Raw genomic sequence first — 21,985 nt, forward strand, 5'->3', positions numbered from 1 at the left:
TAGTAACGGCATCAAAATATATATATATATTTTTTCTAATAATTTAAGAAAAGGGTTGTGTTCAGTTTAAATGTCTATATATACTCTAATTATTATATGTTTTCTGGCATAGTCCAGTGGATTAGCCTTTTGTCTCTCTATCTGGGGACCCAGGTTCTATTCCTGCGGTGGTATGGTTGGTGGCAAGTTACAATGGTCTGTGACACCCTCAGAATGGTGTCTGGCTTAGTAATGATATCAAAATAGATAACTGTTGTTTCCTAATAACGTCAGAAAAGTTATTCTGTGTTCAGTTTAAATATTTATGTATATGAATGAACCATAGCCTACTGTACTATGCATATTGGATGATTGATACATTTAGTAGTCCTACGACATTTGTCATGTGACCTTGTACTGCTTCATAAAAAAAGAGTTTCAGGCAAGAGAAAGACAGGGAACAGCAGCTCCAACTGCATGTTACAACCCAGCCAGTAGGGTTTTCTCAGTGGAGCAAGAGATCAAGTTGGTGGATTACCTGAAGGAGGCATCAGACCTGTATGATGGGTTGTTCCTAAGGAGGTTAAGGATAATAGGTCTACACAGAGGCCACACAATGCATTTTATAAGCTATTAATTATTATGTTGTGTGTGTGTGTGTGTGTGTGTGTGTGTGTGTGTGTTGTGAAGAGTCTTAGGGTTGGGCATGTGGTGGTTATGGTGGTTCTGTATAAGTAAATGTAATGGTATTTGATTGTGGTTGGAATGTTTTTGGGCCAAAACATAACCATGTTTAGGGCTACCATAAGTCTAGGGCCAGCTCTGGATCGACACAGTGAATGCACAGAATAGTTACAGTGGAGTAACATGCAGTTGTTATAACAAGAACTATCCTTAATGAATATTAATATTAAAAACAGTACTACACACACACACACAAACATATATTTATATATATGCAATCTTGCCTATCAACTGGCTTTGGCTTTTGATCTTAAGTTCCCAGCTTCATGGAGTGCAAAGGACATGGCAGGGCCAGATTGGCTTACTGGCTTTCTTCAGAGGCACCCTACACTTTCTATCCACAGTCCCCAGGCTACAAGCCTTGCCAGAGCCACAAGCTTTAACCAAAACAATATGGGGAGGTTCCTGAGTAATCTGGAAGAGGTCATGGAGAGATACAGTTTCAGTGCAAAAGACATATGAAATGCAGATGAAACTGGTATAACTATGGTTCAGTACCCCGGCAGGGTACTGGCAAGATGGGGGGCCAAACAGGTGCCAAAAAAAAAAAAAAAAGCTGTGACCTCTGCGGAGCGTGATTCTCTGGTGACCACGATGGTAGCCATCAATGCCTTGGGTAACACCATTCCTCCTCGCCTTACCTTTTCAAGGAAGAACTTCCATCTTTGTCTGAGATGGACCACATGGATCTATTGAGACAGAGAATGGCTCTGACAGGATGCAAGAAGAAGATTTTCTTGTCTTCCTGTGCCACTTTCAAGCTCACACAAGATCCAGGCCTCAAGCCAAAGTCTTGCTAATTCTGGACAACCATGCCTCCCATCTGTGAGTGGAAGGGATTGATTTTTGTAAGACATGGAACTGTGCTCTTATCTTCCCCCCTTATTGTGTCACATAAACTTCAGTCTCTGGACTGCAGTGCCTGCTGAAGAAACATGTCAACCATTTCCAGGACAAATGCATGAAGACACACCCTGGGCACCCCATTAGCATCTATGACCTATGGTGAAGGATGCCTTGCCACTGGCTCCCACTACCACAAATGCCCAGGCAGGCTCTAGGTGCTCAGGAATCTGAATCCTTTAAAAAGGGATATTTTTTCTAATCAGAAATATGCCCTTCACGTGTCACTGACTGTCCATGCCCACCACAGCCCTCAACCTCTGCCTCAGAGTCTGCACCTCTTCCCCAGACCCCCCCATCTCAGGCTCGTCTGCCTTGGGCTCCTCCATCTCAGGCTCCTCTGACCCGGGTATTCTGCACTGTCTGCCTGGAGAGCTACTCCAGATCAAGGGGGGGTTTGGATGTCCTGTGTATCATACCACTCCTGGGCCCATGAAGCATGTACAGATGGGAGCAGATATTATTTGTGCCACAACTATGAAAGCAACTGAGACGTGCCCTGCCAACCTCACTTCATAAAATGATAAGGATAAGATAAGAGAATAAGAGTTCCTCCATTTGTTTTGAGTCTCATGCTTTGTGTTGGGAGCACAGTCACATTTTGTCAGTTTTCAGTTTTCTAGCTGTTTTTTAATAACTGTTGATTATAGTTTTTTCTGCATTCTTCTCAAGAGATAAATTTTCTAATTCTAATTCTATGGATTATCAAGTTGATATGTTGTTGGTCAAATGGTTTGTGACTCACTTCTTTATGTTGTCAGTTACACTGACTTTTTAATGGTGATGAGGAGGAAACCCTTTTTTTGTGTGATGCCATTTCTGTTGTTTATTAATCATAACTTGTTTTTATATTTATATAATTAATTTAACAATTTTAATTAAACTGGAATAATTGTTGAATGGAGATAAAATTGTTTTAACTATATCTAAATGTTGATGAGGGGAAACCCTGTTTATGTGATGCTGTTTCTGTTGCTTATTCATTAGAAATTGTTTTATATTTGTATAATTATATGATTAATCATACTGTCTTAATTCAACTGGAATTAATTGTTCAATGGATATTACATTGTTTTAACTAGATCTATATTCTTGGGAATTTGTTGTGGTCCTTGGTATTTATATGAAGGTATTACGTATGTTGTAACAATTGCCCCCATATGCTGTTACAATTGCCCCTGGACATGGGGGGCAGGTGTAACATTTGACTTCTAGTGTTTCAATCAATATTGTAACTCTAACATTGCTTGAAAAACATTTGATGACTGTTAACAAGTAGAACACGGATACTAGTTACCTACATAAAAATTGTACCTAAATAGTTCAAGATGATTTGAGTAGTCACATCAAAACCAAAAAGTTTTACAATTGTCTCCCCTAGTTCACAGCATGTAATTCCCCATAAACACAGCTGTTTTTTTTTTTTTTTTAAAAAAATATATGTTTGCGTATGGATTGAACAAACAAGATAAAATGTTTTAATTGTGCTGAAGTGGTATTGGTTGGTGCATTTTTGAACTTTGGACAAAGCTAGGCTAGCTGATTACCCCTTCTTACAGTCATTCTGCTATGCTGAGCTAATAGCTTTGTGTCTCCAGCTATGTATTTGACGCACAAACATGGGAGTGGCATTGTTCTACTCATAAACACTTAGCAAGAGTGTTAACAAGTGTTACCAAAATGTCCAAGTTTTCCTTCCATGTTAGGTTATAATCAAGTCAGAGCAGTTTGATCCTGCCACTATCTGATTAGCATCAAACTGCTCATTCATACTATCATGCTATCATTTTTTGACAATCACCATGTGCTTACATTTTATCATTTCAGTGCCCTAAGAAAATTGTGACAGAGGCCCCCCCTCTGGCAATCCCCACTCCAACACCTACAAGTGTGGAGCAACAGAGAGGCCCTCAAGTCAACTGCTCCTGTCCTGCTGGAGAGAAGGTAAAGCCTGTCACCTGGTTTTTACCAGACTTTATCCCTGCCTATTATTTCCACGGTTGAGTGGGCATCTTTTCATTAATGGCTTTTGAAAGATGTCTGTATGTTCATTTCTCACAGGGAGAGACTGGTACACGTGGCGTTGCAGGTCCCAAGGGTGAAAAGGTCATCTATCATTGCCTTTAAACCATAGATTGTGTGCGACAAAACATCACAGTTTCATTGTGTTGCAGAGCTGGTCTGTGTTTTTATTGTGTGAACATTCCTACCTTTACAGGGTGACACTGGCCCTCAGGGCGCCATCGGATCACCTGGCCTCAGAGGACAAAAAGGAGAAACTGTATGAAAACTTAGAACGTCCACATTTACAAGTGTAGTTTCCTTTTTAATGGAAAGATAAAAGATAACAATAATAATAATAGCTAATTAATTGACTTTCGGCATATTAAGCTTTGTTAGTAGATATATTGTCAAACACACTTCAGTCATTTCAGATTGCATGCCTTCTAGCTATAATCTCTTCTGCTTTTCTTCCTGCCTCCATAATAATTAATCCTTATCGATTAATTATTTGCAGGGCAAAGTAATCTCTGTCAAAGGTGACAGAGGTGAGAAGGTAAGTAAACCTGTCCTTCATGATTCTGCATGGGCATTATCTTAACCCAGACATGTTTGTCTCCATGCATATTGTATATGCATGTATATCTTCGACAAAACATTCTAATTCTTTCCTTATAATAATATATTTTCATATATTTCTTTCTATCTATATTTTTCTCTAGTTTTCTTTCATATGGTATTACATGTTTTACCTCTTTTCTGTCAGGGAGTGGCCAGGAAAATGCTTATAGCTATTATTGTCAGAATTACAGGACAGGTCACCACAGAAGTGTAGCAGAGAGGGCAGGCCCACACAGACGCCCACCCAGTCTGTTCAAATCACAGCCTCTGTGCTGCCTGGCAGTGCCAGCTGGGAGTCTCAGAGTATAATTTATTCCTCGAGACAAAATCCTCAGCATGCATCATTCAAGCTGTCCAGAGGGGGCCACTTAAAATGGTCATAAGAGGTCCAGAAGAACAGACATATATCTTCTCACTTCTCTGTGTTATCTTATCTACTTTGGTTGTGAGAGTTTGGAGGAGGAAACCGTAAATTCGTTTGTATCATAAAGGTGTGCAAACATAACTGTGTTCTCACTTTTTAAAAAGCTATTGAGTTTTCTCATTTTGACGACAGTAATGCAGAACTCATTTCATGATAAATTTGTTTTCATTTTGTAGTTCTTTCTGCTGAAAACTTCACTGTTTTGATAAAACTGCATTAAATCAAACTTTAATGTGGAGCATCCCTGTTGCTTTTCTATTTCTTACTTTTTGCATGAGCATCTGTCTTTCTGCCGCAGACGGCTGAAATTTGTAGTTGTAAACCTGATTCAAAAACATGACGTAAGCCCTCCCTGCGTAATGGTTAAAAATGGCTGTCGGTCATCGAGTCGCATGGGGTGAAAGTGAATTCATCCCACTTTGATTGCCTCTAATTGCATTCTAACCGACTAGAACAGGCAATTTCCCATGTAGCAGTGTTGTTATAGATAATGTCTCTTTCATTGTAGGGCACGCCAGAGTGGGGGCCTCTTTCCTAATCTCAGTGATGAAAGAAATGACGTGTGTTAAAATGATATAAGCTCCTAAAATAATTAAAGGGCAACCTTCTGTGACTTGTAAAGTGGTTTATGAAGCAGAGGGAAGTCTTGCGGTGGGCAACTATGTAATTTAACAGCCATTACTTTTCACTCAGTCCAGTTTTTCGAATTCCAAGGGATTCCTTGGCACAGCAGATGACATCAGTGAACAAACCAAAAGTCAAGACTCTGAGGACAATGGAAAGCCATTGTTCCTTGAGTCTCTGGTTGGACGTGTGACCTGACCGTAGTGGGTCTTTTTGAAGCAGTTGACAGTTGTTAGCATATTCTGGCTCCCAAGCCTTCACTCAAAAGTGTTTTTGTGTATGTCCATCTCTGTAACTCTTTGTGTTCTGTGTGTAATTTTAACTTCTGTCTTTTATCCGAATCTCTATGTTATATTCCATTGTTTTTTTTTAATCAAGACCATTAATTTGTCTCTAACACTTTGTTCTACATTAATCCTCTGACCACCATTTACTAAACCATGTTCTGCGATGCTACCAGGTTTTGACAGCACGCTGTTGTCGCCCGCATTACCGGCCATCATGCATGCTTGTATATTGCAGCACAGACAAAATAAATAAATACTTTCTGTTTACAGGGTGATAGAGGCAGCATAGGGTCGACAGGTGCTCCTGGACAAAAAGGAGAGAAGGTGTGGCACTTGTGGACCTGGACATGTGGCGGATTTGGTTTTATATTTGAATATTAAAAGTTCACTTGCCGGTATTAATTATGTGTTTCTAATTAACTGACAGGGACTCGGTGGTGTGCCAGGCATTGATGGGTTACCTGGAGACAAAGGAGACAAAGTAAGACATATATTTATTTATATCTCAGTCTAACGCACAAGCTTTGCTATGTAAATGTGTATGTTTTTATCTGGTTATTTTTCTTTTTTTTTTAGGGTGCAGCAGGACAGCCTGGTAAATCAGGACTGCCTGGTCCAGCTGGACAAAAGGTGGGTGAATGTGGTATTCCAATTTTTAACCCATTCACGAGTCAGTGCACATCCATTTGGCTCAGTGTTGAAGGATTTTAAAATAACTTGGTTTGGGGAAAAAGAAAAAAAACAATACGTAACTTTAGTCTGTTTTTGGCAATGATCTCAGAGACGCACTTGTACTGTTAAGTGGGCGTACATATATTTTTCTGGACCATTACCTCTCAGCTTGTTATTGATTTCCTGTGAAAAAAGGGGGCCAGTTTGGTTGACTTTCCGTTGGATTCAGCACATGGGGGAAGAGCCAGCGTTAGGAGCATAGGAGGAGGATGAGGGGTGCTGGCTCTGGCTTGGCCAATGGACTGTGACAAGCTGGCTGAGACAGCACTGGAGGGAGTGATCACCCCTTTTTGATAAAATAATGGAAATACTAAAACAGTGAAATACTACTCTTATGATGTGGAAAGTCTGCACATGAAAAATTGTGAGAAAATACTACTCACTTAGGCTTTGACCTGGGACACAGAAGACCTGTAATTGTTCAACGATAGTTGGGTTCGATAGTTTTGGCTAATCTGCAGTATGTGTGACATACTGTATATGCACAGTATATACAGTATATATATGTACGCACAGAAACAGAAACATGAATCTGTCTAAATGAATGCTAGTGTAGCTGCTTGTCTGCTGGATATGTAGTTAGGCAAGCTAAGAAGCATATAAACAAACAAAAACAATTAACACAGATTTAAAATTAGGCAAACAAAACAAAACATTTTGTTAGTAGGCTGTTAGCTTAACTCTGGAGGACAGAAAACTTATTTTGTCTCATAGTACAGTATGTCAAAATGGATCCATTCCTCTCAGCAATACATCAGTTAATGCTCTGATTAAACTAACAGTTAATACACACCTATCAAAGCTATTTTACTGTAGAGCACCAGAGCAACATATAGATGAGGCCAAAAAACACAGCAACGGCAATTTTTTTTTCTAAAGCCATTAACTATCAAAGTCACACTGTCAGTATTGGGGAATCTACATATTAAAAGCATATTTCTCTGTGTCCGATGATGATGATAGAAAGTGTCTTCATAGAACTTGTGATTTTATGAATAAGGCTAAAAGTTATCCCCATGCATTCATTATTGCAGTAACAGAGAGCAATGCACACTGTGGTATACAGTATATTTAAGTTGATACCTAATTGAAAAAAGAATAGTGATAGAAGAAACTTACACTGCAACTTAATATTTGAAGATACATTTCTGTTTTTTTTCAACATGAGAACAGAAGGAAGGAGGTCAGAGGTCAGAGTTCAAGGTTCTCCCATGTGGTGGTCTTGTCACTTACAGCTGCTGTTTCCTTTTTGGGGTTTTGGATTTCGTACTTGGTCAGTCAAATTTCTTACGTTGATTCAGCTCCGACTCAGCAGGTCCCAGCTGGCCTGCAGTATATTGCTGAATCAGCAACAGTAACATGGACTCTCGATTTATAATGCGCTCTGTTATACTACATAGGGAATTCAAGGGGATGCAGGAACCCCTGGTGCACCAGGACCATCAGGTGTCACTGTGAGTATAATCTGAATGCACTTCACCATATGATCATTTAAGATCTGATATTAATAAGTGATAATATTGATTTTGGAATTATATTATGATGTTGCTGTGTTTTGTCATAGGGGCAATCAGGTATTAAAGGTGAAAAAGGAAGTCCAGGGTTCAAGGTGAGTAATACTGAAATGTATTCTTGATTAATAAGGATTTATTAAGCAGATGAATGTAAACAGATCACCATGCTTCACATTCACACAGTTCCACATTTGGGAGCTTCTTGCTATAATTGTTGCCTTTGAACACACAGCTCCACTGCAGCAGATACATTTAAGGAGAGTTACTCCCTGCCCCATGTTTTCCCAGCATGTCCTGGGATCGGAACCATAATGTCATGTGAGGTTTAACCTGTACAAAACACGGTTCATACTGCAAATCCTGACGACAGGGTTAACTCTGAGAGAGAGAGACAGAGAGAGACCATTCTTCTCACAGGAACTCAGAACTGAGGGGTGTAATTGTGCAAACAGATGTGGCTTCCTTGATTCACTCTCCACACTTCCTGTCTGGGACTGTGTGGGGGCGTTTGGCTATAATGCAGCTCATTCAGGCCTACATAAGCTTTGTTGATGTCTGAAATTTCCTCAGAGCTGCTAAACACCTTCCTCCTGTTGCCATCACAATGGTAATAGACTGCTAATAAATCAGTTTAAAGTTATCTCCTGCCATAAACAATTGTTTTTAACCACAGTCACATGAGACTTGTTGATGCTTTATATGTCAAGATGTTCTCGTGATCATGATTTCAATGAGACTTGAGTCTTGGGTAACAGATCAAGTAACCACAGCTGGAAATGACAAGAAACAGTTGAAACTGTTTTTCACTTTTTATCATGCTGTCAACTTTTTTAAAATTAAAATGACTTAAATAATCTTTAAGTAGAATGTAATATACACAGAATCAGTTCACTGATTACTTTGCCATATGACATGAGGATGTGTGGCAGGTTCTGGGCATACTGAAACTCCATTCAAACCTGCTGATGCCAGTGCTTTAACATGTTTAGAGCAGTATGTCCATCAGTCAGTTAGTCAGTCAGTCAGTCAGCAATTTCCTGTAGGTGAAAGCTGGAAAAGCACTTGCCTCAGTGAAGTGATAAAGGGAGTTTAAGGTTTAGAGCAGGCACCTAGGGAAGAAGTCAGGGTGGCGTTACCTGACTTAAAAGCCAGGGATGTGTTTTGGCTCTTTTCTTTATCTGCACAGCCATCAGTGGTGGAAGAAGTACTCAGATCCTTTACTCAAGTAAAAGTATCAATACAGCAATGTAAAAATACTCCATTACAAGTAGTAGTCCTGTAAAAGTCCTACTTAAGAAAAAGTACACAAGTATTAGCAGCAAAATGTAGTAAAGTATTGCAGTAAAAGTAGTGGTTCGGTCCCTCTGACTGATATATTATTATATATGACATCATTAGATTATTAATACTGAAGCATCAGTGTTACAGCAGCATGTTACTGTTGTAGCTGCTGGAGGTGGAGCTAATTTCAACTACTTTATATACAGTTAGCTAGTTTAGTCCAGTGGTTTCCAACCTAGGGGGTGGGCCCTTCCAAAGGGTCACCAGATAAATCTGAGGAGTTAATGGGAGAGAAAAGAAGAAAAAACATACTTATGATACACAAATCTGGTTTCAGTTTTTTAACTTTTTCTCTAATCTTTGATTTTTGGTGAAATATTGGATCAATTGAACATTTATTGAAATGAAACCATGTGATAAGTTTAGAGGGATAAATCTGTATTTGGTGGAGCTGTTAACAACTCATAGACATCTGAAATGTGACCCTGACTACACACTTTGTAAGACATCAAAAGCCAAAAAGGTTGGAAACCACTGGTTTCATCTTTAACAATGTGTTGTATTTTAAAAGCTTGTTATATTATCCATTGTGTCAGATCTTCATCTGAAAAGTAACTAAAGCTGTTAAATAAATGTAGTGGAGTAGAAAGTACAATATTTCCCTCTGAAATGTAGTGGAGTGAAAGTATAAAGTAGCATCAGATGGAAATACTGAAGTAAAGTTCTTCAAAATTGTACTTGAGTACAGTACTTGAGTTGCTCCTCATGCTAACTGTACAACTATACATACAGTAGATCTTTCATAAAAAATACCTAACAAACAGGGTGTTTGGATTCAGAAACGTAAGAACTTTCATGAGCTGTTCACTGTTCGACTGACATTTATTTATATAAAATGGCCTGGATTATTATTTAAAGGGACACTTCAGTGATTTATTGTTGCATAAAGTCAGAGGTCTTGTGAGAGACAGATTTTTAAAAAGAATGGTCAAAGTGGAAGCAGCAGCAGGGATATGGCTCAAACTCCAAAAACACGATAAAATAACCCTGATGACATCACCACCATTATTTTTTCAGTCTTTAGAAAGCTCCCTTTAGAGCCACAGACACATATATCTGTTCTCAAAGGCAGAGTAGTACAGTACTTTTGGTGAAGAGTAAACTGATAATCTTTATATTTTATTTTACAGTGTAGAATATGTTTGACTTTCTTTCTTCTACACTTGTTTCCATTTTAGGGAGAGGCTGGTTTGGATGGACTTCCTGGAAAACCTGGTGTTCCTGGGAAAGATGTAAGTTGTGAACGTCTGTTAAGCTCCTGTAGTAACAAACAGATTTCAGATATTAAGACTCTGTTGCAGATTTGGTGAGTCATTTTTGTATTAACGAAGTTTTTGTCTGGAATTGATTAGGGTTTGAGAGGACTGGTTGGTGCACCTGGGGCCAGCGGAATAAAAGGCACAAAGGTATGCCCCCCCTCCTCTACTGTGCTGTATGCAAAACACCCTGTTCACTTGATTAGAAGCAATAAAAAGAGGATATTGCCGTAAGCATAATGTTATTAAGCAGTGCTGATATAAATCATTTCAAAGAGGTATCATCAGTTTCCCGAGGTACTGTCTGTACTCTGCAGACATTCCTCAGTCTCCTCCGTGTACCATCAAAGTCAGCCCACTCATTTGTCTGAGAAAATAAAATGTAGAGTTCATTTGTCTGTCTGTAATTTGTGACTTTGATGATTCTTCCAGTGGTGCTCTCATGCATATACCACACCCATATGCATGCACAAGGATGCACGCATCCACACATATGCACACATGCTGCATTGCCTTGTACTTAAGCCACAAGTTTTACTTTCCTTTAGGCCTACAGTACAGTGAGTACACACACGTGGCAGCACATAAATTATGGTTGTTGCTATATCATTATCATATTGCCTAAGGGAATTTGCTCCGAAAGTGATTTTAATGACAGGGCTTTCATTCTTGTGTGAACTGTGTCACAGGGGGAGAGAGGCCTTCCCGGATTACCTGGGGATGTGGTAAGTACCAAAAAATAAACCAGAGGGATATAAGAAATAAGAATTACATTCCCCGGCAGACTTACTTAGTGATAATGAAGTTAGTGAACTGATGGAGTGAGAAAGGTTAACACAAGTTATTAAAACAAACAAACAAAAACATATAAGTCTTATAGTACATTTGAAATATGATCACTTCTACATTTTTTTGATTTTTATTATAAACAAACCAAATCATTATATCCAAGACTGACCTGCTGACCTTTTGCTTCAACAAGAAGCACTTAACTAGAAGAGGGTGCTATTCTCCAGACAGAAGAAACTAAATTATTGAATGTCTGTCACTAGCAGATTGTTAAGCCAGTAAAGGACTAGAGCTAAAACAATAAGTTGATTAACTCGTTAGTTGACTGACAAAAAGTTGATTAATCCTTTCACCATTTTTCAAGCAAAAATGCTTCTCAAATGTGCTATGAAACACTAACAGTAGCACATGGGTGAGATGAGGGTTTACCAGTCTCGACTGGAGCCCTATTTCTTCATAATTAGACCAGGTGGCACAATGACTTTGAAGATGACATATATATTATTACCTTAATATTCCTTCTTTCATTTGATTTCAGTATCAACAAGAAGGCTTAAGGGGAGACAAGGTGAGTGATTGATGAATAATTAGTCATGTTTTATAAGGATGTCTCTGCTTGATAGTATTAATTACTATAAAGTATAATTAATTACTGTATATATTGTGTCGAAATGCTTAGCAGATGCTTTATGTAATATTGAACTTCAGTATTGAAATATATTGGTCAACAGGGACACAAAAACAACTAAATACACCACTATAGACTATATGTTGATGTACTTTGTGCCATTTACTTTGTCTGTCCAGTGTGGCTAGGTAATTTGTTTGTTATCAATTAATACCATTTTCATTATACTGTATATGTTTAAGTGATTCATTATCATGACAAATGTAAAGTGTAAATTATGACAGTCATCTAAAGTACTGTAATAATAGAAATTATATGTATACTGTACTAATACAATGTGTAATACATACTAATATATTTTACCTGTTTCAGGGGGAGCCTGGACCTCCTGGGCTTCCAGGGGCCGATGGCCCCCCAGGACCTCCTGTAAGGATCATGATTTATTACTTCCTTCCTACATGTTTCCTCCTTCCTGCTGTTTAGCTTTGGAAAAGTTTATTGATGTGGAAAAGCCACCTGTTCAGATGCATGTAGTGCAGAGCTGTTCATGAAAACGCCAGTTGTGCTGTATGAACTGTAGCTGACTGTTAACATTTCACTCCCAAGGGTCCTCCCGGTGTTCAAGGTCTACCTGGTGAGCCTGGAGAGTTCGGCCAGAGGGTAAGAATCTCAGTTTGATGGAAAACTGTTGAAGGTCACTTCCTGACATTTCTTCATCACCTCAGTATTTAAGAGAAGCTCAAAGATGTACATAGTTGTATATGTAGTCATCAAGTTTAACAAACCACAGTCTTGTAACCACAAAATAATTTGTTTTTGACTCAAAATTAAAACAGGTTTTTGTAATCACAAGAAATCAAATCTTATTATATTGAAATAGGGAGAAGTATTTTCTTAACACAAAATAATCATTTTGTGATAATGAGAAATATTTTCATGCATGGAATGTTGCGAGTTCTGCTTTTTTTACTGCCTAGTCTGACTAAACATAATGGTGTACAGAAAAAAAAAAACTGTTTTTCCTTAGCTCTGTCTACTGAGTTTTGACTAAAATTAGATAATTTTGCCTCAAGAGATGCTCTTGTAGAACAAAAACTCTGATTTGCAGTCAGTAATTGGAAATTTATACTATAATCCCATGGCTGTGTGCATCATATTCCAATGGGATTATTTAGAATGAAGAAAACAGATATTTATTTTTCATGCTAATCAGAGCTTTCTGTTATCGGCGCTTGTAGAAAGCAAAGTGGATATGCTTGTAGAATTATCTAGAGAGGCTGTCCCCAGTCTCTCATATGGTCACACTGGCCCAATCACACAGCAGTGTGTAATTAAAACAGACACAGTTGTTCTACATAATTTGTTCTTCCAAACCATTAACAAAGATAGTGACCTCTTTTACCCTTTCTCTACTGGGAGCAATTAACTTGTCATCAGCAATATGTTGGAATCAACTCAGTTGGGCTGCAAAGTCAAGCCAAACCTCCTCTGGCCATGAATGGAAGACTTTCTACCACCAGAATGCACTTTGTCCTCAGCCAGACAAGTTTCCCTGAGGTCGTGGGATTTATAGTTTATTAACATGAATAAAGCGATTACATTGTGTTCAGATTTCACAATATCTAGAAAACCACCCTCTGTGTAGCATTGGAGGTCCTGCTGAAACATTTTACAGCCCCATAAGATGCTTTCCAAGTGAATCCTTAAAAAAACAGGCAAATAGAGAGGAGCTTGACCTATTTTCGTGGTTCAGGGTTGTTATAACTCAGCTGAAGATGCACAGGGAGAGTGTGTGTGTGAGGAAGGGGGGGGGGGGGGGTAAAAGGTAGGCTGAGAGCTGTGATAATAGGGTGGTCTCCACTTCTGCCAGCACTGATAGAGTTGGCTGAATGGTTCAGTTGCTATAGATTGAGCTGCTCTCACCTCCAGTGCAGCAAAAGCTCTCATCAGTTGCCTGTGTCACCGCTGCTGAGGTCTGTCTGTTCACCTCTTTCCTGATATGACAGCTGAGCGCAGTCTGAGCCTGAATGTGGACAGTCTTAAAGGACTGCAGAGGATAGCATCAACAAACTGTAAGAAGAAAAATAAGAAGATAAATTGAAATAGCCAGAGCTGTAGCCAGCATTTTGTAGACTGAGAAAAACACAATATCTTTTAGCTTTCTTGTCCATTTTAACTAGTTTAAAATACAAACAACCAAAAAAAACAACTATCTCGACTTGAGGGATGAAATGTAGGCTTATCTCATGAGTTAATTTATTATTTGAATCTTACTTTTTAAATATGTATTTTGAATTTTTTGCATTACCAAAATCAAATCACATGAATTGTATGCTAAGACTGTCACTGCTACACTGCTAAGCAAGGTAGGCTACATTAGCTATAGCAGGAATTTTTCTAGGTTTCAGTCCTTTTTCTCCTTTATGACTGGATTTAGCTGCTGTTTCATTTAGTTAGGTGACTGGCTGTATTACTAAGAGGTTGGTTCACCAACGTGGATATTTTTATAGTAATAATAGCGCTTTTTAAAACAGTTACAAAGTGCTTTACAATAAAAACAGAACACATTTAATATGCCAAAACAAACTGAGAGCCATAAAAAACTAAAGACATTATAAAAACACAAATAAAATGAAAATAACTAAAATGCCATAAAATATAATAACATAACCAAAAAGCAATTTTAATTTTTTAAGTTTTCAACAGTGGTTTAAAAGATGACAGAGTTGGCAGCCCTGATCTCCTCAGGCAGGTCAGTCCAAAGTCTAGGAGCCCTGACTGCAAAGGCTCTGTCCTTCATTATGTATCAGTCTGGACCTTGGAATAACAAGAAGCGACGCATCCAATGATCTCAGGGAGTGAGAAGGGACATAGGGCAATAAGAGATCTGATAGATAGCTCGGGGCAAGGTCTCTTGGGGCTTTGTAAGTAATCAATAAAATCTTAAAATCTATTCTAAAAGTGACAGGTGGCCAATGTAGGGAAGCCAGGATCGGTGAAATGTGATCAGGTTTCCTAGACTGAGTTAAAATCCTGGCAGCAGACTCTTGGATGAGCTGGACGTGGGAGAGAGATTTTTTGCTGATGCCAGAGTGCAGGGAATTACAGTAGTCCAATCGACTGATTATGAAAGCATGAATGACAGTTTCCAGATTTTTGGCAGAAAGAAATGGTCTAATCCTTGAAATATTTCTGAGATGATAAAAACAGGATTGAACCATTGCATTAACATATTTATCTAGGGTGAGGTTTTAATCAATATACCAAGGTTTCTTTTAAGTTATTTTTAGTTACAGGTAACAGGTGGGGGAAATCTGTAATTAAATTTAGTCTTAGCTTTAATGTTAGCTAAGGCTAGTTGTGGTTATCTCACCAGCTAGCTTTTTGTTTCTCTTTCTGTGTGAGTATGCAGTGCTGGGCGGCACAAACATTTTTATGAAAATGAAATAATTTTATAGCACAGTCATTTTTTTAAATTTTAAAACAAATGAGAAAAATGTTGTAGGGCAAAACTGCTCCTAAACTCAATGCAACTTAATTTAACCTCTCATAACTTTATTTACCTATAATTTATAACATAGGTCTTCCCAGGAAACTTTCTAGGAAAATACTTGTAAATTTCTAACATGTAAAATTAAGTTTGACTATTTTATTTCCCAGATTTAAGGTTAAGGTCTTGTTTCAAAGCATTCTCCTTGCTGCCAGTTCTAGTGGAGAAATGCCACAGTAAATCACAGTGGAATAATAATCAAAGAATACTGGAATCAGTCTAAAAAGGTGTAAGATTTTAGCTGTATAATGTAAACTCCACTAAGGTTGCTAAAAAAACTAAATTCTCAGAAAAAGTACAGAGAACATGACCTGAGAGTCCTAAATGGCTATGCTATAGCCCAAATGGCTGAACTCACTGTATGCATTAAATGTTTTATAATTTAGTGTTTGATTTAATTTAACCATTGTCTTTCAGGGAAAGAAAGGTGAAAGCGGCTTGCCTGGAGTGGATGGACTTCCTGGACCTCCTGTAAGGACAATTTCATAGCATATAAGCAATAAGCACAAATATCTGTAATACAAAAGAATCACTTGTTCAAAATGACCTCTTATTTATGTACGGCTCATGTGAGTGCACCTTAACGACCTCTCAAGGAGAACTGAAGAGAATTCATTTGTTGTTTTAATTGTGTGGGCTGCTCAATGTTTGATGTGCCCCACATAGCAGAACATTACTGCTCTCTGAAAGGTGTCTTCACTGTGTGTTTTAATAGAGGGCAAATAAATTGGCTAGATTAAAACCAACAGGTTATGCCAATTAATTTTCCAAATTGCTCCCTGGAGCAAAATAGAAATACATCTGTCTTCAAGTGGTATCCAAGGCTGAATGAGCTGTTAACAGTGTCATAATAGCCCCCTCTACTGGCTACTTTCAGGTACTGACACTTATGTTCACTGTCTGATGGAAGTGTGGGAAAAATCGGAATATTTGTTATGAACATTTTTGGAAAGAAAATATCTGGGACATTTGGGACAGTCTTTCTATTATACATCAATACAGCCAAATCTAAAAAAATAATAATAATAAAAAAAATATATATAGAAAGGGACACACAGAGAGGTAATATTTAAGTATGTAGTATTACTATGAGATTATGATAAAATGTTTCAATTTTCATTTTTTTACTTTGCAGGGACCTCAGGGTCCAGCTGGGCCACCAGGAAACCAAGGACATACTGGACCGCCTGTAAGTGACCGCAAACAAATATCAAGACACAACAATTATTCCTAATGAATATGATAACTTGCTACTGTATGGCAGCGACAAACTGTCTGTTACTGAATGATGAGCATGTTAAAAAATTTCATCTTTCATTATGAAGGGTCTACCTGGTGAAATTGGATTTTCAGGCAAACCTGGAGAGCCTGGAAAGCCTGTGAGTTGCTGTTTTATCCTCAAATAAAAGCATAATTTGTTGTTAATGGAACTTTTAGTCATAAGTGCTCAATCATTCTTGTCTCTGTTCATATCACTAAATGTCAACTGATCTTCAAAGGGTCTTCCTGGTAAAGATGGCCTGGATGGTCTTCCTGGAAATGATGGTGGCATGGTCAGTATAACCTTTAGAATAACCTTTCTTCAAACCTTTTTTTTTTTTTAAATGAAAAATGTGTAAGGCTGAAAGTGTTGCTCGTAATAATGAGGCCACAGTTAATTATTACCTGACTCTGCAGGTCCCCACAACTCTACTGAGTGTTTTAGCATTTTCAGCTCATTGTTATGACATCTTTACTGTTGTAGTTTACTCTTGCCGCTCTTATCAACCTTGCTTCTGGCTACAGCAGGCAGCTGTTGTCAGGGAAAAGGTCTGATAGGCCCACTCTACTACCTGTTCTACCTTCCCAGCACCAGGCAACTGTTTGTTAACATGGTAGATTTAACAACTTTTTTAACATGTGTGTATGTTCAGCTTCCTCTAAATGGCCAAAAAATAGATGAATGCTGCATTAAGTGTAGTCCATGTGACCACTGCAATATCAGTCACTGTAAGCTACAAGCCGTAAGCTAGCAAGAATAGAAGACTTCTGCATAACCTAGAAAAATGTACTATTTAAAACTAGCCTTTTCCTTTTAATTACTGCCCACATCACGATTTGTTCAGCAACTCATTTATGAATCAAGTGTCTGATTATAATGTCTGATTATCAGTCTAAACAATTACCAGTATAAGCAAAAATATATGCTTGATAGATTATTTAAAACATGGATTTTAAATTGATATGAGTAAATTTTATGTGAGTTGTGTTGTTGTACCTTTACCTACATGAGGTACCTGGCAAATTTGTCTGGTAAACACAGATTTTGAAAGTATGACATCTGAATCGAAATCTTGTGTCTCTGAAGGGGCCCAGGGGAGAGCGCGGAACAGATGGTTTTCCTGGCAAGTCTGGACCTAAGGTACTGTGACTTAATCTTACCCAGAAACAGACACTACTGAAGGCACATGCAGCTCATGAGATAGTGTGTATATTTTCCATATGCATTTTAATGGCCAAGTGTTCTTCTCTCTAGGGTGATGATGGGCCTCCCGGACCAAGAGGACCTCCAGGGGAGAGAGTAAGTCCACAGTTGTTGACTTTTCTTTAGTTTGCTAAGGTAATGAAACATATATTATATTATGTCATGTGTGTGTTTTTCTGTAGGGAGAAGCTGGTTCACCTGGACAACCAGGAGCTGATGGATCAAGAGGAGACAGGGGGGTTCCTGTATGTGTGACTATATGATTGGCAGAGCACTTTATTACAACTGGGGATATTTAAAAGCACAGTTTTCAATGATTTTTATTTCAGTGACTCCATTACACCTAAAGACCCTCATTTGTAAAGATGATAAAATGTTTTTGATTTAGTTTTGAATTGTTTAAAGTCTACAACGGTGCACGGGGAGACACTCGCTAAAGGTTGCTCTTACACGTTAGGTAATATAAATGATTTTTGGTTAATAAACTCCTGTGAAATGAACTGTTCCTAATTTGGCTGGGTAACCTCCTTGGACCCTCTCCTGTCCTCAAATGTCACTTTGATACCCACTGCTCTTGGAGGAATGTTCTTCCAATTAAAAAAGTTCTCTCTTTGCCTCTGCTAATGTGCAAATATCATCTGTGGTCTGTAGAAATATGTTTGATTTTGAATTTGCCTGCTCTCTCACAGGGAGAGAGGGGAAAAGATGGACCACTTGGGCCAAAAGGTGAAAAGGGCGACAAGGTAAAAAAGAAATGAGGCCTCTTTTATATGTTAGACTGTTTTATAAGGTGAAATTAATTGCAAAGCATATGCAGGCTGAATTCTCATTGTGTATCCTACCGTGTTACAGTAGTTAGAGAGTTGTCCTCCTCTGTCTCAGTAATGATCAGCCTGCAGTATTAGCTATAATAAGGTCATTAGTATGCAGACAATGTGAACATATTGTCTCTTGCCTCAGGGTGAAGTAGGAGCCAGGGGACCACCTGGTGCTCCAGGAAATGTAAGTAAAGTTTCTCCGGTTTGTAATGTGCATGGTAACATACTGTACATCAACAGGCCTGCAGTATATGACATAACCACGATGGATGACATGGAGCCAGTGATACTGTTTTACTCAGCATTCATGGAGATGTGATAGAAATTGTTTTTGCCTTACAGGTGGAAAATGTTATTCCTGAGCCTGGTGAACCTGTAAGTAGATGGACCAAACTCTACTGTGAAAATCATTTTTTAGAGAACACAGTTTTTTAGTATTAAGCTGGTACTTTAAATGTAAATATAATGTTATGTAGATGGTATTATCCTGTGCTGGGTTTATAAAGAGTTTAATCTTCTTGTGCTCTTACTGTTCCGGACCACTACCTCTTCTGTTTCATTAAAACTTTAATTGCACTGTTTGTTATTACTTCTAGGGAAAACCTGGTGAAAAGGGAGAGAAGGGGGAACAAGGAAAACCAGGAGAAATGGTGAGATTTTACTCCCCAATTTGATGTTGCTGTCTTCTCTTCTTCCTTTAAATGTAACCAAATTACATTTGTCAATATGCAGAGGAATCCACTAGATGTCAGTAGAGATTCAGTATGGAAATAGTGACAGAAACTCTCTACAATGCGAGAGCTCAGGGGGCGTTCTTTAATTGGATGAGTAAATTAAACTGTACTAGACAGTAATGCACTGGCCTGATTATCTATCCACTTCACTTTATAGATGTAATGTATATTATGTGGGCCAGAATAAAATGCAGAATATATTTGTGCATTTAGAATGAGGTAGACCAAACCCCTTTCTGTACAAATAAATATCTGCTAAAATGAGCAGTCTTGTAATAATAGGCTTATTTGTATCTAGATCTACACTATTAATACTAATGTGTTAATTCATGTGCCTTCTCTGAAGGGTCCAAGAGGATTACCTGGTGAACAAGGCTTTAAGGGACCACCCGGACTACCCGTAAGATGCTAGCAATCCTTTTACCCTCCAGTAAACCTTTGAAACTGTGTCAACTGTTTAGGTTTAGGTAATGTATTGTCATTTTAAATAGAATATGTCTGATCTGCCATTTTTATTTCAGGGTCCAAAAGGTGACACTGGACTTACAGGAGAGATAGGACGTGTTGGAGATCCTGTGAGTCGTTTGATTTCATGTCATTCACCTTTTTACACCAAGCAGGAAGATGTATATCAACTGTAATGGCCGATGTGTTTTTCCCAGGGTCCACCAGGCATAGCTGGTCCTCCGGGTTCTCGTGGACTACCAGGGGGTGTGGTAGGTCTTTTCAAATCTTTTAATTCAAGGTGCAAGTCATCGATGTCTACTTGCATTTTATTTAACTAAATAAGCATGATGTTAGTACAGTATCAGCTTTGAAAATAAAAAATGATGTGAAATACAAACAGAAGCCACTGATATTGAATCACTTCTGTTCTGTCTTCTAGGGCATACCAGGAATCATTGGGCCCCCTGGTCCAGCTGGACAGAGAGGAGACAAGGTCAGTCACCTGTTTTTAAAGCCATGGGTATATTTGGTCGGATGTTATTTTGAAAGTATTCAGACTATGTTCAGAATAGTTTTGGCATTGCAAAGTGAAAATAAGACTGCAGAGAAGGGAAAGTGACCTTGTATGTCCCCCAATTATTGTTTTTGTAAAGAAGTCTTTGAACTTGTTTCAATCCTGCAGCAGCAGCTACATGTTAGAGTTTCACAATAGCAACAGCACACATTCCGCTGTCTTTCATGGCTTTTCATTTTCTTTGTTTTTGGTTTCCACAAGTTGCTGCAGTGAATTTTTTTTTTAAATGTGTGAATCAAAAAATCATGTATGTCCCTTGCTCTCTCTAATGTTATCACGATCCACTCACCTAAGTTAGGATGACAATTTAGCACTATACAGGACATGATGTGTAACTGTCTTTGATCAGTGCCATTGGAGTTATCAGAAGGAACCTCTATACCTCCTGATTTTATGAGATATTCTTAGTAAACATATAATTCAATTTGCAATGAAAAGTAGTAATCATATTTTGTATTCTGAGCAGCAGGGTTTCATACATCTGCTGATGAAATCTGTTCTTATCTTAACACTTGATTGTAACATTTGTTTTAGGGTGAAGCAGGTAAACCAGGACAAGCAGGTCCTGCAGGCCCACCCGGAGAGCCTGGTTTGATTGGACCCCCAGGACCAACAGGGAAGGGGAAAGATGGGCAAAATGTAAGACACTCATGTTTTCTGTCACTCTATTTTTAAATTTCCTCAGCCATGCTCTTAGTTATATTGCGTATGCACAGAACAATAATTAGCCATATGTTTAGTGAAATAGAGTAATTTTTTTAATGTTCTAAATTAATTGTGAAGTAACTTATGTTCAGCTGATCTAAACTGAGGCACATGAAAAAGGGTATTAAAAGGAAAACAACACAAACAAAACGTATAAAAAAAAATAAAAAAATCTAAAATTAAAGGTCCTCTTACTAACATTTGGAGCTTTGAACAACATCTCATGGTCTTGGTTGAGAGCTCTGAGACCTAGCAAGTGGACCGTTGAGCTTAGATTTACTGTTCCATAACAGAATTGAATGATTTGTTGAAAATGAAAGTGGTTTTGTTGATATTAGGGATTGTTTGCCTTGTAATGATCATAGTCACAATTCAACCTGTTTTCTATCTAATCACTGGAATAAAAAAAAATTATTCACAGTTTTTCAACCCAAATCACAAGTAACCCACAACTGTATGGCAAAGAAAAGGATATTTGGTCATGTAACATATAAAACATGAGATATTCACTTATTTGGTGTATGATCAAGGCTTTATAGCTCAGTTTGTGCCAAGGGGAAGAGTAACCGCTTCAATACTTTTCTACACATTGGGTTTTTACTGTAATAAGGTTAGAAGAATATGAAAGAATAGGATACACATACATCAGCAGAGTTGTTTCTCTTTTTTCGTAATTGGCATCATTTGTAGATGGTATAGAATGTAACCACTGTACTTCAGCTTCTCACTGGGCTTACACTGGGCTAGTATAGTCCAATGAGGAAATGTTTTAGTCCCTATAAAACCTTTATGAATCATGTTTTTCTCCAACTGTAAGTGGTAAGTTTCTCAAAACTGAGGGTATTATTAC

At 38.2% G+C, this 21,985-nt stretch overlaps 1 protein-coding gene across 2 annotated transcripts in view; it reads left to right on the top strand.

The window, feature by feature from the left end:
- The window catches only part of col22a1 (collagen, type XXII, alpha 1), a 61,494-nt gene that overhangs the window by 20,147 nt on the left and 19,362 nt on the right, over positions 1 to 21,985 (top strand). The window contains exons 9-39 of one of the 2 annotated variants that reach the window (XM_044336315.1): positions 3,454 to 3,570; positions 3,688 to 3,732; positions 3,845 to 3,907; positions 4,145 to 4,183; positions 5,854 to 5,907; positions 6,011 to 6,064; positions 6,160 to 6,213; positions 7,716 to 7,769; positions 7,880 to 7,924; positions 10,349 to 10,402; positions 10,523 to 10,576; positions 11,116 to 11,151; positions 11,754 to 11,783; positions 12,216 to 12,269; positions 12,450 to 12,503; positions 15,811 to 15,864; positions 16,529 to 16,582; positions 16,719 to 16,772; positions 16,893 to 16,946; positions 17,741 to 17,794; positions 17,909 to 17,953; positions 18,040 to 18,102; positions 18,547 to 18,600; positions 18,818 to 18,859; positions 19,018 to 19,050; positions 19,272 to 19,325; positions 19,756 to 19,809; positions 19,931 to 19,984; positions 20,072 to 20,125; positions 20,296 to 20,349; positions 20,965 to 21,069. In XM_044336315.1, coding sequence (XP_044192250.1) covers positions 3,454 to 3,570; positions 3,688 to 3,732; positions 3,845 to 3,907; positions 4,145 to 4,183; positions 5,854 to 5,907; positions 6,011 to 6,064; positions 6,160 to 6,213; positions 7,716 to 7,769; positions 7,880 to 7,924; positions 10,349 to 10,402; positions 10,523 to 10,576; positions 11,116 to 11,151; positions 11,754 to 11,783; positions 12,216 to 12,269; positions 12,450 to 12,503; positions 15,811 to 15,864; positions 16,529 to 16,582; positions 16,719 to 16,772; positions 16,893 to 16,946; positions 17,741 to 17,794; positions 17,909 to 17,953; positions 18,040 to 18,102; positions 18,547 to 18,600; positions 18,818 to 18,859; positions 19,018 to 19,050; positions 19,272 to 19,325; positions 19,756 to 19,809; positions 19,931 to 19,984; positions 20,072 to 20,125; positions 20,296 to 20,349; positions 20,965 to 21,069 — 1,689 coding nt within the window. The remainder of the gene's footprint in view (positions 1 to 3,453; positions 3,571 to 3,687; positions 3,733 to 3,844; positions 3,908 to 4,144; positions 4,184 to 5,853; positions 5,908 to 6,010; positions 6,065 to 6,159; positions 6,214 to 7,715; positions 7,770 to 7,879; positions 7,925 to 10,348; positions 10,403 to 10,522; positions 10,577 to 11,115; positions 11,152 to 11,753; positions 11,784 to 12,215; positions 12,270 to 12,449; positions 12,504 to 15,810; positions 15,865 to 16,528; positions 16,583 to 16,718; positions 16,773 to 16,892; positions 16,947 to 17,740; positions 17,795 to 17,908; positions 17,954 to 18,039; positions 18,103 to 18,546; positions 18,601 to 18,817; positions 18,860 to 19,017; positions 19,051 to 19,271; positions 19,326 to 19,755; positions 19,810 to 19,930; positions 19,985 to 20,071; positions 20,126 to 20,295; positions 20,350 to 20,964; positions 21,070 to 21,985) is intronic. The other variant, XM_044336316.1, reaches the window with a different exon arrangement.

Source organism: Thunnus albacares, chromosome 19 (assembly GCF_914725855.1).
Source record: "Thunnus albacares chromosome 19, fThuAlb1.1, whole genome shotgun sequence".
In the NCBI taxonomy this organism is placed as follows: Eukaryota; Metazoa; Chordata; class Actinopteri; order Scombriformes; family Scombridae; genus Thunnus; species Thunnus albacares.